This window comes from Podarcis liolepis (genome assembly GCF_965112155.1).
Source record: "Podarcis liolepis genome assembly, chromosome: 15".
Taxonomy (NCBI): Eukaryota; Metazoa; Chordata; class Lepidosauria; order Squamata; family Lacertidae; genus Podarcis; species Podarcis liolepis.
Window position 1 is genome coordinate 20,052,262 of NC_139566.1, and position 16,175 is coordinate 20,068,436.

The following is a 16,175-nucleotide window of genomic DNA, read 5'->3' on the forward strand; positions in this document are numbered from 1 at the left end:
ACCACATAATTTATTCAGTATTCACAGAGAGAGACAAAGGAATGTAGTATCTATGCCATGATGGCGTTGCTCCACGTAAGGTCCCACCCCGCTACGTCGTCCCTATTCTACGTCACCCCTCCGCCGGCTAATCTGAGATTTCTGTCTCTGAGCTCTCTGCTCTACTACCCGCAATGCACGCCTGGTTCTGGGAGTGGGGGGGTCAGCAATGCTTTCCAAGGACTGAGTCTGTCAGCTGTCTCTCCCCTGGTGCTTGTTGTTCTTCCCGCTGTTCATCTTCCAATTATTTCCCAGCTTCTGCCCTCTGCAGCCTCTGAACTATGCCCCTCTGCAAACCACTGTTCTAAATCTATACTGTCCTCCAGTTCTCAGGAAGATTCAGGAGAAGGGGGGGCGGCCCCCCACCATTCTTCTTCAGTCCAATCCCTGACAGCATCCCACAAACAGGGAACTGCCACCAAAAAAGCCACAGCCGCTTCTGAGCAGTTTTCAAAGGCTGCTTCTGAGCGGCTTACGAAGTATGACAACACAAACCTTTGAACCAGAACACCAATAATTTGAAATGCAGAATGAAACAACGGGAGGCTCGGGAGAGGCCCCCTGTTCAAGCACCTCCTGCGGCTCTGCCCCCCTTTTCCCATGCGGTGTTCCTCCCCCCCGCCCCTCGCTCACCGCTCTCGTCGTAGAAGTAGTGCACGGCACCTTCAGACGTGTCGTCGAAGTTGCAGGCTTCGTGGATGGCCCCTCGCGGCAGCAGGAGGGAGCTGGCAAACTGCAGGGCGGAGGGGAGGGTGAGCGCACGAGAGTGCGAAGAGGCCCGGCCCCGCTGCAGGTCCTGTAAACTGTGGGGAGAGGCAGGAGGGTGAGAAGAGGCAAGATAATAATAAAGAAACCACCAACTGAAAAAGGCGAGAGTGCATGCATGTGCCGCGGTGCTTACCTGGGCGGGGACCCCATCACAGAGGATGGGGGGGTGGGGTTGCTGCCTGCGTTATGCCGCCGCCTTATGGCCTGCATGCGCTTGATGCTGCTGGACCGGTCAGGCTTGGGCCCTTCCTCTCCAGTGGCAGCTGCAAGAGAAAAGGCCAGGCGATCCTTTGCTGTAGTTGTCCCCCACCCTCCCTCCGCTGCCTCCAGATTCTGGTGACAGGCGGCTCCCCACTAGGGCTGGGTGATATATCGGCAAATGGTCTGAAACTGGTATGGTGCTCAGGTTGCGATAGTGGTTTCAGGCATTTTGAGCTGGCGATAACATCGCGGTGGCCAGGGGCACGATGTGTTCCCTGCCCAAGTTGCCTGTAAAGCTGGGCAACTGGGTGCGATGTCGCGGGAAGTGTTTGGGGGCCTTTGGCATGAGCCTTGGAATAGCTGAAATAAAGGGCAGAAGGATCTTGGCGGAAGGCAGGCTGGGAGAGATGCCTTGGGGAACCAAGGGGGAGCAGCACTGCACTGCTGTGGGGAACCAGCCCCTCTTGAGATGACCAGGCTGAAAGATCTGTACAGTGGTACCTCGGGTTAAGTACTTAATTCGTTCCAGAGGTCTGTACTTAACCTGAAACTGTTCTTAACCTGAAGCACCACTTTAGCTAATGGGGCCTCCTGCTGCTGCTGCGCCGTCGGAGCACGATTTCTGTTCTCATCCTGAAGCAAAGTTCTTAACCTGAAGCACTATTTCTGGGTTAGCGGAGTCTGTAACCTGAAGCTTATGTAACCTGAAGCATATGTAACCTGAGGTACCACTGTACTTCCTCTCCATGCAGACTAAAGGTGGATACAGTGGTACCTCAGGTTACATACGCTTCAGGTTACATACGTTTCAGGTTAGACTCCGCTAACCCAGAAATAGTGCTTCAGGTTAAGAACTTTGCTTCAGGATGAGACCGGAAATCGTGCAGCAGTGGTACAGTGGCAGTGGGAGGCCCCATTAGCTAAAGTGGTGCTTCAGGTTAAGAACAGTTTCAGGTTAAGAACGGACCTCTGGAACGAATTAAGTCTTAACCCGAGGTACCACTGTATATGCAAATAAACCAAATATCTTAAAGCTACGACAGCCTCCACCATGTCTTGCTTCTCAAAGGAACACAGACCCTGGGTTGAGGGCCAAGAACCCCCCGGAATCTGGCCATGGCTAGGCAGAGATTGGGAGTGGTGTCCAACTTTTCTAACAACATTGTGAGCTCTCCCCTTGGGCAGTCAAGCCACACCTGGAATATCTCAGGGACTCACCTCCTCCGACGGCCCCTTCGGCCTGCAGCTCCCCTCTCCAGCCGGGCTGGTTGGCAGACTGGCTCCGCACGGCGCTGCCCAGTTCCTGCTCCGCTGTCAGCTTCCCCGCGTGGGACTCCAAATCCGACTTGGAGACCGTGAGGCAGCCCGCCGGCTTCCCTTCCATGTGGCTCCCGTCCATGCTGAGGACACGGGCGTGGGTTTTGGCGCTGGCCGTGCTCCCGGAGCGCTGGGCATAATGGGAATGTTGGGGCGGGAGGGTGGCGCCCTCGGGGGGCAGAGGGGGTGGGGGCTTGGCCTCGGCAGCGGGGAGGCACTGCTTGCCGTGCTGAGTGGGCGGGTGGCGCTCGGGAGAGTAGCAGGAAGTGCTGGAGGAGGTGTCAGTGCTGTAGTTGTGCTGGGAGTGCAAGCTGGAAGCCCGGCTCAGGTCGCTGCAGTCGCTCGAGTCCTCGTCGGCAAAACAGCCCTCGGCGTAAGCCTTACTGTCCAGGAGGGTGCGCATGGGCAGGTACGAGCTGCCGTGCTTGCGGGAGAGGCGCCGGCGGCCCTTGAGGCCTAGCTCCTTCGGCCGGACCACTTGCTCCGGCTCGGGGCACCCCCACAGCTCGCCGTCGCCTTTGACCGTCTCCAGGGAGTTGAGGGTGTCAAAGCTCAGTTCCCCGAGAAGGCCCAGCTCAGGGGAGCGCAGCAACTCGCTGTCGGAGAGGGCGTCCGTGTCGCTGCCACCATCAGGGGGTGGGGATATGCCTGGCCCGCCCTCGTCTCCCCGCGCCCCTTCTCCGGGACTGGGGCCGAGCGAGGGGCTGTCCAAGTGGGTGGAATTGGTCTTCTCGCTGCGGTAGCTGCTCAGAGAGCTGGGGGTCTCTTTGTCGGTGCCGCTGAAGCAGCTGTCCGAAGAGCCGGCCTTGAGGGGCCGCTCCGGGCGGGGTTCCAAGGGCTGGTAGTCTGTTCCAGAGCAGCGCTTTTCACGGCGGCCGTGACCCCCGGCCTTTGGCAACGCCAGGCTCAGGAAGCTCTGGCTGAGCTCCTCGCTCAAGCTGCTCTTGATTAGAGGGCTCAGCGGCGTGTCCCCCACACTCTCCGACTCGCTGGCGGTCCAGCGTGGAGGGGCCCGGGACCCTGCCCCAGCAGGGGGAGACTGCTCTGAGGAATCTGTGCTCTGTAGGGAAGTCTGCGCTGGGAGGGAGGGAGGCTGCTTCCTCCCAGCTGGAGGGGGCTCTGCCTTGGGAAGAGGCAGCAGGCTACCGCTTGCACCTTCCACGTCAGCAGACACCATCGTGACATCACTGGCTGTAGAGAGGGCAAGGCAGAGAGGAGGAGGGCATTACACACAAGTGCACATCTCAAGACAGGGACATTGATTAGCTGGCTGGGATCTTAACCACACCCAAGGATGTATGCATATAAAATGGGTCAGTGGCGGGCCTACATCTTCAGGGGCCCTTTGCAACCAGCAGTGAAGTCTAGGTAACTGCTGTTATCCTCTTCAATGGGGTTGTCTACCACAATCTTTACAACATCTGTGCTACTGACTCTCAAACTCTGGGAATGAAAATTTAACCCTCCCCCTTTTTTAAGCAATGTGAACTATTCACTTCTGTGGTCCTCCGGGATTAGAGGCCTTGAAACTTAAGCTCCATTAGTTTCGCAGTAGATCCACCCCTGAAATGGGAGCATGACGGGTAGAGATATGAATCTGGAGCAATGATATCTGGGTCGCTATGGCCAAGCAGAGTCAAAACATGGTATGTACAGTTGATGGTATGTACACTGAAGATAAGAGGAAGCAAAAATAAATAAGCACAACAATATAAATAAAAGTGGAACACAACTTTTCTGCCCAAAATCTCAGGCAAAAGAGTGAAATCACTCCAGAGTGTCACTTGGGTAACTGGGGGGCTTGAGATTTGACTCTCTGTTAACAAAACATGAGAACGGAAACAGCACTGATTCAAAATGGTACTGCTTCCAAGTGCCTTGGACCACTCTACCGTGGGAAGCAAGTCTTTTTGACACTGCTACAGGCCAGATCGCGTCAAGCTAGCTTTTCTGAGACAGTCTCAAATTGTTTCCTCATGAAGTGCTCTCAATGGAGTGCTATTTCCACTCACACAGCTGCCAACAGCAGGGCAACAAGTTCCTTGTACTGAACAAGAGATATCCAGCTCACTGTCTATTGATGGCAGCACTCAATAGGTCTACTCTTAGGAACAATCCTATGTGTCTGAAAAAGCCTGCAATCCACACATTAATCTCCAAGCAGGAAGATTACAGACACTCCTCTTTTTGAGAAGCAGCAATAGGAATATAGGAAGTTGCCTGAGACTTCTACCAAGTGAGCTGCCAGAGGGAGGATGGATCACTCTGGCCCTCTTGTGCTGCTGCATTTCCATGCTGATCATGGAGGAAGAGACTCCATGATTAGCACGGAAGAGAAATGGAGTGAACTGTCTCTCCTCCGTCAGCCCACTCACTCGCCTGCATAGAATTTCTGGTCGCCTATGGCGAGTTGCTTCTCTTTTTGTATAACATTTGCCGGGGGTGGGGAGCTGTACATATTATATATGAAAAAAGGCTCCCAAGTGACAGGGCTGGGAAAGATCTTGACAAACTGGAACACGCCAGAGGAAGGTAGCAAAAAAGATGGCGATGGAGACCCCGTCTCATGAGGAACAGATGGATGTGAATATGTAGGTGCGATTGAGAAGCGACATGTAAACCATCTCCAAATATTCAAAAGGACTGTCACACAGATGATGGTGCAAATGTTTTCTGTTGCTCCAGAGGGAAGGCCCCAAACCAAGTTACAGGAAAGGGGATTTTGACAAAACATTAGGAAGAATTTCTGGACAGTGCAAGCTATGCAACAGTGGAACAGTGGTATGCCTTAGAAGGTGGTGCATTAGAGGATTTTAAGCAAAGGCTGGGTGGCCACCTTGCAGGGGTGTGGTAATCCTAAGGGATTGGACCAGATGGCTGTTGAGAGCTTTTGAAACCCACTGCCAGTCAGAGCAGAAACACTGGGATAGACAGACGAACAGCCCAGCTTGGAAGAAGTCAGCTTTGTAAGTCTATAAAACTACTTCTTCCCGCCTCGTTCAGGGCCTCCCTCCTTCTCACCCCACCAACCACAGCCAGGGACCTACCACGGTTCTCGGGGGAACAGTGCTGGAGCATGTCCCGGTCAGCTGCCGTGACAATGACGTTGTTGCTGCCTTGCTCACGGACAAGTTCTTTGATGTCTGTAGGATGAAGCGATAGGAGCTTGAGAGACTTTCCCCCACTGCAGACAACCCACCCTCTCACCACCCCTCATTCATGCCTCCAACCTCAGCTATAAAGCCAGGGCTCTTTGCTCTAAGGCAGATGAGGGCACCTCTTCTCTACCAAGGTCCACGTTCCCTTGGGCGTAATCTGCTGGGGGCTGCATACTGGTCATAGGCACTGCAGCCCCCTTCCTCCCCCTAGGGCTGCAAATTGCCCTGCCCCTGCTTCATGGCACATGGCTGGAGAAACCCACCGCCTCCTGCTGAGCTCAGGAGGGTGAGATCACCAGGGCCACTTTCTGCCCCTATTCAGAAACACATACATTGGAAAGCGACCAGAAAACGGCAGAGTACCCGCAGTTTTGTAGTGCTGGGAGGATCAGGCGCAAGTCCATTTGCTGCAAAGGCACCTTGTGCAGAGTGGATTTCTCCCACCCCTCCCCTGCCCCCAATTTATAACTGAAATGAAGCCATGGTGTCATGTTTTGGGCAGAATCGGCAGAGGGAATAGTCTCACCTCTTACAGGCCTCCCGTCCTCCAAGTGGGGCAGCAGGTCCTAAAAGGCAAAGAGAAAGATCAAACTGCTGTTTCACAGAAAGATTATTGAGGGAGGGCAGGAATGAAGGCTGGACCTCCACGCCTTTCAGAGCAGCCATAGCTCAGTGTGAGCGTAGCACATGCAAAAAAATCCCAGGTTTAATACCTGGCATCTTCAGTCATGGCTAGAAGAGAATCCTGCCTGAAACCCTGGAGAGCTGCTGCCAGTCAGTGTAGGCAATACTCTGACTCAGTATAAGGCAGTTTCCTCTGTTCATAACACTCTCTTGACGAAGTCTGAGGTCCAGGTGAAGGGAAGCAGGGGCACTCTTCATGCAAGGATCTCTTGATCCTGTGCTGAAGTGCAGCCCACCCCCTGGAGGGCCAAGCACCCAACCCCTTACCCCACTGCTCCCGTGCAGCACTTAAATTCAACCAGAGCCTTTGAAGGCTTATCTAGAGTGCCTCCCTGCTGAAGGGCAGGGCTCAGATGCTCTTATCATTGCTGCTGTTCTCGTTTTTCATTTATTACACATATTCTGCTTCCACTTGAATGAGTGACCCCTGGGAGTCCTGGGCTTCTGAGCAGGTCTGCACCTTCCTTGTGGGATGGCAGCATCAGCAACTGCCAGGCCACCCACCTGAAAACTGGGGTGTCCCTAAGTCTGCACATGATGAGTTAACCTCAGCTATGTCTTTTACATACACAAGATAAAGGAAAGGCTACAACATTGGGGGCTTTGGGGGTGGGGTGAGGGGAAGGGGAAGGGAAGCAACTATGGGATAACATAGTCAAGGTCATCCCCTGTCTCACAATGCTATAACCCAGGGTCATCCAAGGAAGGTGAGTGGTGGGATATTCAGAGCAGACCAAAGGGAATACATCTTTACAAAGCACGTAAGCTAAATGATGGCATCCACTGCCCATAAGATCCAGTGCCGACCACTAGTTTAGAGGCCTGCAAAAGGCAATTAGACAGACCAAGGACAAGGCTGTCCAGGGCTACTAGTCCCATTGGCTGTAATCTGCCTCCAGGGTCAGAGGCAGCCTGACGCCTCTGAATGCTAGTTACAAGTGGGAGAGGGCTGGCCACTGGCGGAAGCAGGATAGGCCACTGATCTGATCCAGCTGAGCTCATACAAGATTCTGCAATACACAATCCAGGCAGGCAAGAGCCTGGCACCTGTCCTTCTGTACTCTGCAAATAAATCCTAGAGTCACAGAATGAGAAGACAGCAAACAGTGCAATTCAGCCAGACACCTTCCCAGCAGCATCCTATGCCATCCCGCCCCCCTCCCAAAAGCTTCTGAGGAAGGTGGCATGTCTCAGTAGCTCGTTCTGTGGTGCCAGGTCCCTTGATCCTTTCTCCCACCAAAGGGGATGACTGCGGTCCCGATAACGCCACCAGTGCTCTCAGCCCCCATTTCCCAACCCTTAGAGAAGCTTCCTTGCTCTTACCATGACCTGGTTGAAGCCAAACACAGAATGTTGGGAACTGCATCTCACCGGAGGTGTGGAGCTGACCTTCCGAAACACTGTCATCTCCACCCCGCCAGGGTCTCTGCAAGGAGAGGGGAAGAGGAATGGAGCAGAGTGAAACTTAAAATTATAAACAATACTGATTGGTGAGGGGCTATAGCTCAGCAGTACAGCATCTGCTTTGTATGCCGAAGGTCCCGGGTTCAATCCTCAATGGGGTATCCAGGTATGTCCCCTGCCTGAAACCCTCAAGAGCCACTGCCAGACCCTGTAGACAACGCTGACCTAGATGAACCAATGGTCTGGCTTGGTATTGGGCAGTTTCTTAAGTTCCTATGCTGCTAAATGGGATTCGTTAGACCACAAAGCTAAATTCTGTCCCCAGCTGACAGAGGCAATATGCGTCTGGATACTCACTGCTGGGAATCACAGGTGGGGAGAGTGATGCTACACTCGGATCCCGCTTTTGGGCTTCTTGTGGCATTTAGCTGTCTGCTTTGAAAACAAAACGCTGGACTAGATGGGCCTTTGGCTTGATCTAGCAAGGCTCACCTTATGTTTTTAAGCAACACAGTCACATCAAATAAGAATAAAAATAATAATCTGGCCAGTAATGGAGTACAGTATGAGGGGGACAAGAAGAGAGGCAGGGCAAAGGCAAGTCGCCCAACCGCAAGAAGCTGAGATGTACCCTCTCACATCCCTGCTCACCTGGCCAAGTTCCCCTCGTCCGCTGCAGCACCATCTTCAGCCTTGGCACCATCTGCGAGTGCAGAGTTCTTCTCCACAATCTCACCCTGATCAAACATGGTGTGCAGGCGGTAGTTGATGGTCTTGACTGTGGTGAAGAAGGTGGCAACCACCGCGCAGTAGACACCTGCCACCACGATACTGGGAGGCATCACCTGCCAGGGAATAAGATGGCTGTGCATAAAAAGGAGTAGATAAAGATACCGCAGGCATTAGCATCCATGTGAAAGAAATCAACAAACCACTTTGAGTGCACTGTTCTGAAATGCGCAGCTTTTTAGTGCATGTATTAAAGGTAGCTGGAAGGAAAAAGGTCTACATTATTGTAACGAAAGGGAAAGGCATGATCCAACTGGAAGGGAATTCCAGAGTTTTGGGGCTACCACCGAGAAGGTCCCATCTGCTGTGCACACCAGCTTAGTTGATCTGAAGAGCAGGCATTCAAGAAAGATCTTTGAATCAGATATTTAGTGCACAAACACAATAGTATCCAGTCCCAAGCCATTTAGGGTCTGGAAGGTTAAGACAAGCACTTTGAATTGAGCCCAGAAACTTATTGGCAGCCAATGCAATTGGCACAAAAATCGGAGCTATGGATTCAGATTTTCTAGCCTGTCTTTTCCAGGCAGCACCATTTTACACCAGCTGCAACTTCCAGTATATTTTCAAAGGCAGCCCCGCAGGAAGTGCATTGCAGCAGCGCAATCTGGTGGCAGCCCAATGCCCAGCATAGGTTGCATAAAGCGCAAGCGCAAGCGCACACACGGCACCTTTTCTTTGCACAACAGAAACAGATTCAGAAGCACACCTGAATATCCATGCCTTTATAACTTTCAAACAAACACAGTTCAAATGGCACAGTACTTCTTTGGAACCAATTCACTTTCAGAATGACAGAAGTGAGCTTCTGAGCTACACAGAACTCTTTTTCAGGTGCAGGTATTTGAAGCAAAACATTTTTTTAACTGTGAGAATGTAGAAGGCAGTGTTATAACTTCAAGCTGGTGCAGACACCATGAGTGAATGTTTTAATGTTTACGTTTAACTCCCACGCCTGGTGAAAAGAGCTATGTTTAACTAAAGAGCTCCACTGAGCCTGACTGAAGCTATCTGCAGAAAGAAACTCATCATCTTTTTCAAAAGAAGGCTGAGAACATCAGGATGCTCAATTCCCTCACCAGATGCCAAGAGAGAGCTCTAAGGTTAACGGTCCAGAAAGAGGTATCACAATTCAGTGGAGGAGCATATACTTTATACCAAGAAGGCCTCATTTTCAATTTCCAGCATCTCCAGTTCAAAGTATACAGGAAGCACTCTTTTCTGCCTAAGAACAGGACAGCCACTGCCAGTCAGAGTTGATGACAACAACACAGTAATAATAGTAATCATAGTAATAACAACTTTTTGCTTATACCCTGCCCATCAGTCAGGGTTGCCAGATACCTAGATTCCCAGTTTATTACAGAGAGTCTTCTGAGCATTATTCAGACTGAGGATTTTGCTTTGCAGACTTGCAGCGGCAAAATCCAAACAGGACACTGGTGAGCAATTTGCTTTCAGCAGTGATGCTTTGCTAACAAGCCTATTTTAGTCCCAAAGCTGGAAAGAATCTACAGGAATGTAGCATCTGCGGCACTCTTGATTAGGCCACTGAAATTCCCACACCTGAGCAACCCCATCATATCTCACCCCAAATCTTTGCAGCGGTGACTCAGAGAAACCTGGCCATTATTAAGTGATGTTCTGACAGCCGTATCCCAGAACCCCTGATTTCCCTCCATTCCTAACGGCACAGAATGGGCCTATACCCAATTGAGTCCTACTTCAAGGTGCTGGAAACTGAATCTGGGACCATCCTTCTGCATGCAAAGCAGATGTTCTACCACTCATTTACAGCCATTTCCCATAACTGTATAGGCACACTAGCCATGTACAGATACCCAAGCCACTAGGACCCGCTCCCCCCTCCTCCGCACCGGCCGTCCAGCTCCAGTTTCACACAGCATCTTCCCATTATGATTCTCACATGCTTGGCAAGGAGCAACTGCAAGCAGCAAGGCGAGACTGTGCCTGACACAATAACTAAATTCCCAGGGCTTGGGGTTTCTTTATTATTTATTTATTTATTTATTTACTTACAGTGTGCTTATACCAGGGATCAAAATTTGCCAGGTGCATTTTGCAACTGGTGCAGGTCCAGCTACAATCATGTAGAGATCTCTGGATGCCAGGTTGGCAACTGACCTCTCCATCTGACTGGCCCTTCCAGCTTTCGTAAGCAGGCAAGCAGAAGAGCTAATTCACTGCGTTTATGTCCCACCTTTTACTCCAAGGAGTCCATGGTTCACTCCCCACTCCTCAGTTAATCCTTACAACAACCCTGTGAGGTAGGTTAAGAGGCTGTGACTGGCCCAAGGTCGTCCGGTGAGCTTCATGACTAAGTGGGGATTTGAACCCTGATCTCCCAGGTCCTAGTCCAACACACTAACCACTTCACCACACTGGCTTCCTAGAGGTCTTCTGCTATGGGGCAGCGCTCTCTCTCTCTCTATATATATATATATGTTCTCTCTCTATATATATACATGTTAAGTTTTCAATTTTACAATTACATCATTTTCCATTTTTATACAATAGATCTTTTAGACTTCCCACCCAGCATTCCATGGCAGTTCTTTATACATCTTGCATAGCTGCGTATATATTAGTTCCTCGCCTTATTTTCTACATTCTCATAACCTTTATATTGTATTGTCAACTGTTGGTCACAAGGTATCCCCTACCTGGAATTAAGTCAGTAAATAAATATGGGGAAAGCAAAATGCACTTAGAGAAGTATCTGAAATGTTTTCCTTGAAGCTTGAGTTTGTTTTAATTTGGATTGTTTTATTTAAGGTTTTAATGTGTTGTAAACTGCTTTGAGATTTTTTTCTTTAAAATATAGAAATGAATTTAATAGTAATAATAATGATGATGATAATAATAAATGTCACTGTAAAAAAAATGGTGGCTAGGCATTCCATTTTGGCAACCGTAATTCAGGTTTAAGGTGACATTTGGCAATTAGCTTATATACCTGAGTTTCTAACACTGGTTTACATCACTCATCAACAAAGTCTTCTGGGTGTTTGCAAAATTGAGGAATCAGCAAAGCACAAACATAAAATCAACCCATGCCAAAAAATGTATTAAAAATAGTATCAAAGCAACCAGTATCAAACAGAACACAGCATAAAGTTGTGCTCTCTGGAGGAAAGGTGGGATGCAAATGTAATAAATAAACAAATAATGACCGGCTAGAATGGAAGCAGTTCAGGAAGGGCTGGATTAGGCCCTAGTCCTGTTGCTCCCTCCAGTGTTCGAAACTCCCATTGTTCTAGGCGCATTTTGCAACAGAGAATTTCATTAGTGCAAGCAGTTTCTGAGCTCTGGGCGCAGTACTGCACCTACAATTTCAGATTAAAACTGCAGAGTGGAAGGAAAGGAGGACCTTTTTCTGCCTCACGCTCCCAGCTACTCTGAAGACTGCAGAAGAGACCCTCTTAAGAATACTAGGGGGGTGGGCACGGGAAGGACTAGACCATGTGAAAAATAAACATAATATTTTAGCTGCAATTTGTTCATTTTCAGCTTTGTATTCTGGTTATAAAAAAGTGCACCTAGACTTTCTGTTGTTGCACCCATAACCTAGGTTTAAGGTGCCATTTAGCTCCTAGCTTTCCTATCTCAGTTTCTAACACTGGCTCCCTCTGCTGGTTCCTGATGGAATGGTTGGGGGTCACTTTGGTAAACAAGATGCAAGTCTGATCCAGCAGGGTTCTTCTTATGTGATAAGCTCCATTAACACACAAACACACACACTTGCTATTTTGCCAATGGCAACTCCCCTCCCAAAGTGCATAATGGTTGGAAAGATTTTTGCCAGAACCGGGAGTATTCTGTAGTGCAAATAACCACTACTACCCACCCCCCAAAGCTAGTTAGGTCCAGTCGTGACCGACTCTGGGATTGCGGCACTCATCGCGCTTTATTGGCCAAGGGAGCCGGCGTACAGCTTCCGGGTCATGTGGCCAGCATGACTAAGCCACTTCTGGCAAACCAGAGCAGCACACGGAAACGCCGTTTACCTTCCCACTGGAGTGGTACCTATTTATCTACTTGCACTTTGATGTGCTTTCGAACTGCTAGGTTGGCAGAAGCAGGGACCGAGCAACGGGAGCTCACCCCGTTGCGGGGATTCGAACCGCTGACCTTCTGATCGGCAAGTCCTAGGCTCTGTGATTTAACCCACAGCGCCACCCGCGTCCCATACAGCAATATTACTTATCTGCTAAAACTGCCAGGACTAGACTCTGGCTTTTGGTTTGAACGTTTGCAACTGGGTCGGCAAGGGATCTGTAAATGAAGTTCAATGTGGAACTATTGAGAAAACTGTATATGTTTGCAGTGGCGTAGCGTGGGGGGTGCAAGGGGTGCCGGCCGCACCGGGCGCAACATCTGGGGGGGCGCATTCGCCACCTCCAGAGTCGCCGAAGAGCCTCGGGGCTCAGCTCCTTTGGGAGGAGGGGTCGGGCTGGGTGACCAGGGGGAGTAGCAGGCGTTAGCAAGGAGGTCTGGAGCCGGAGCCTGGCCAGGATCGGGCGCGGGATGGGGCGCAAGAGGGAGGGGAGAGTCGAGCCTGTCCGCCCCGCGAGGACTGCTGCGAAGAGGCGGGAGGGAGAGGAGGCCCCTTGGGAGGAGCGGGCAGGTGCTGGGGCGGCAGTGCCGGGCGGGGGCCGAGGGGTGGGCGCCCCCCTGCGCGGGCATCGCCTCGTCGCCGCCGCGGGCTTGGCTGGGCGACCGGCTGAGGGGAAGCGCCAAACAAGGCCAGGATCCAGGCCCCCGCTCTCCTTATTTGGCACCCATTTCCGGCTCCCGGGTGGCCCCCTCCCACCCGCTCTCGCTACCAGTGGAAAGAGAGACGGAGGAGCAGCGGAACCCGCAGCCTTTGCAGGCGCTGCCGGCCGGGAGAGGGGAGCGCGGCCCCGGCCAGCCGAGGGATCTTGTGGCGAGGAAGGAGCCCAGTCTGCGCCCTCCTTCCCCACAGAGCTGCAGAGGGAAATCAAGGTTCTCCTGCTAGTTTCTCTTCTTCTCTCCCCCCCCCCCACTGCGTTACAACCGTGCCCCCCCTCTCGGTGCACATAGCACGATTGCAATCTCTCTCTCACCCCCCCCCCAAGTTAAACTAATGGAGCAAGCCAGTGCCAAAGATTTGTAGAACTGTGAATACCCGGCCCAGGCAGCAGCAAGAAGCTGGCAGCGGCGGCAGGTTAGGGGTTAGGGGCGCAAATTACTTGCCTTGCCCCGGGTGCTGACAACCCACGCTACGCCGCTGTATGTTTGGCTTGCAGAAGAGAAAATTAATGGGGGGAGGGGGGGAGAGATGACAGCATTTTTCAAATATCTGAAGAGCTGTCATGCAGAAGAACATGGAACAGGCTTGACCCCTGGTGCTCCAGCGGAGAGGACTTAAACAAATGGGTAGTTACTGCAGGGAAGCAGATGGAGAAACATTAGAAACAACTTCCTAACAGCAAGAGTTGGTTGACAGTGAAACTGACTACTTCAGGAGGCAGTGAGTTCTCCTTTGCTAGTGGTATTTAAGCAGAAGCTGGACAGCCATCCCTCAAGGTAGGCTGTAGTTGAATCCTGCAGCACAGATCCTGCAGGAATAGATGACTTTTGTGAGAGCTTACAGCTAAATTTCTTCCCTGGATGATTCCTGACAAGAGACAAGATCCCAGATTTCCTCAAACAAGCACCAGGATGGCATTGCTTGGAAGCCATGAGAGCTAGAAGCTGGTCCAAAGAGAGAAAAGGCTGGTGGGGGGTGGGAAGAGATATTCCACTCCATGTTTTTAGTCAAGTCACATTAGACAATCAGTCAGGCATTGGACTCTTCCATCTTGGACCTGAAATTCAAGGCATTCCAAGCCACTTGTCCATCCACCCATCTTGAAATTCAATCAGTAATTATTCCTTTCTCTGTTTATAAGCTTCTCACTTTGCAAAGACAACACTATCTTAGCTAAAAGATTCAGGCTATGAGAGTAAACGGAGAGCCGCCACTGGGATTAATTGACGCAAGAAGCTGAAATTTCAAGAGCTTCTAACGTTCTTGTCTATACAGTACCTTTGTGCCTTGAAAGACGACAAAGAAATGAGTGAATAAATAAGGAGGGAAAGCTTCTCCAGGTATAAGCAGCAGCAAGGAGGAAGGCTCCTGCTATACAGCCCTTTGTACCTTGAAAAGTGCTACAGACATTAACACCAGTATACCAACACTCCGCCCCCGCCCCCCCGCAGCCTAATGAGACCCAGACTCACCATGTACAGCAGGAAAGGGAAGATGAGCAGGAAGATCCAAGTATAGAGGTGGAAGCAGTTGGAGAAGGTGCTCTGGTGCGGGTCAAAGAACCAGCCACCGGTCAGTGAAGCCCAGACGCCCTGGCGTAGGATCTGCAGGACCTGCGACCCCATGTCCACGGTGGGGCCGCCTCTTCCTCTTCTTCTTCTTCCTCCTCCTCCTCAGAGAACACCACTGCCCAGCTGGCACTCACAGATTCCTTCATCAAGGCAGCTTGAGGCCCATGATCCACAAGGCCTGGGGAATCCAGAACCCTCTCCTCCCCACTTTTGGGTCTTACTTTTGGGTCTTACTTCAGCTCTCTCTACAAACCCTTTCCTACAGCAGTAGGGTGGGGAGAGGGGGGCGATTCACCAAAGGTCCATGCGCCCCATTCAGCAGGACAAGTTCACCACACCACTATCCCCCCCTCCCGCTCTGGGCAACCATCCCCTCCTCTCCCCAACCTCCCCTGTGGAGAAGCTTCTTTCTCCACAATCTCCACTATGGAGGCTCACTATGGAGACTCATGCCATCTTGGCTTCAAAAGATGGGGCTCTGCCAGGGCACCTTGGTGGATCTTCCCAAGGGCTGCAGTGGGATTCCTGCGCCTCTGGAATGGGGGGGAGGAGGGAGGACGACGGCAAAATGGGACCACGCTCGATATGGCACAAGCTGCTCCAAAACACTAACTAGTGACGGAGGGAACCCCAAAACCAAGCCAGCCTGCACCGGAAGTGGCCCCTGAGGGTGCTAACTGGGGGTGCTGGCCCAGGCGGGAAGAGGCAGCCCCGAAATTGCTAGGGGGCCCCTTGGGTAAATATAGAGCAAAATTAAGCCGGAGAACGGCCGCCCCCCCTCCAAAAAATATAAAAGGGAGTCAAAGTCCAGTTCACTTCCGGGGTCAAAGGTCAGCTCTACTTGGCCTGAGCAGAGAGGGGCTCCCGGTGCCTCAACCTACTCAGGGGCTGGGGAGGCCGGAAGAGGAGCCCGAGAAGCAGCAGGAACAGCAGCCATGGCACCGCGCATGCGCCATCCTCTGTTTCCCCCTTGCAGGCAGGAAGTAAAAGGGAAGGGTCAAGAGGGAGAGCATGGATGGGGGTGTCGCTCTTGACGGGATCGCAGATATATGAAAAGTGTAGAGAGATATATTTCGGTTTCAGAACGGGAAGTGAGGTCTGTCTCCGCAATTTAAAAAAAGTCCCAATACTGTATTTTACTGAAAAGTCCTCTTCGACTATAAAAAAAGGAAAACAGATACAAAGATAGGAGTGACTCGCTTTTTCTAGCTCGAGGCTTTCTGCGCGTAGGATTTTTGGTTGTGTGAGTTTTTCAATATCTGTAAATGCTGCGAGTGACGAAGGGGAATTCGCGCTGAATAAAACCCGAGTAAGAAAAAAGCAGATCGTGAAGCTGAGGCTCCAATACTTTGGCCACCTCATGAGAAGAGAAGACTCCCTGGAAAAGACCCTGATGTTGGGAAAGATGGAGGGCACAAGGAGAAGGGGACGACAGAGGACGAGATGGTT

At 51.4% G+C, this 16,175-nt stretch overlaps 1 protein-coding gene across 1 annotated transcript in view; it reads right to left on the reverse strand.

Moving 5' to 3' along the window:
* The window catches only part of PCNX3 (pecanex 3), a 46,186-nt gene extending 30,486 nt beyond the window's left edge, over positions 1-15,700 (reverse strand). Inside the window, exons 1-8 of the mRNA XM_083478410.1 lie at positions 14,628-15,700; positions 8,223-8,416; positions 7,491-7,593; positions 6,010-6,049; positions 5,373-5,468; positions 2,227-3,516; positions 941-1,070; positions 673-842 (exon numbers count right to left, since the gene is read on the reverse strand). Of these exons, the coding sequence (XP_083334536.1) occupies positions 673-842; positions 941-1,070; positions 2,227-3,516; positions 5,373-5,468; positions 6,010-6,049; positions 7,491-7,593; positions 8,223-8,416; positions 14,628-14,780 (2,176 nt within the window). The 5' untranslated portion in view covers positions 14,781-15,700. The remainder of the gene's footprint in view (positions 1-672; positions 843-940; positions 1,071-2,226; positions 3,517-5,372; positions 5,469-6,009; positions 6,050-7,490; positions 7,594-8,222; positions 8,417-14,627) is intronic.
* Between the last annotated feature and the right edge of the window lie 475 nt (positions 15,701-16,175).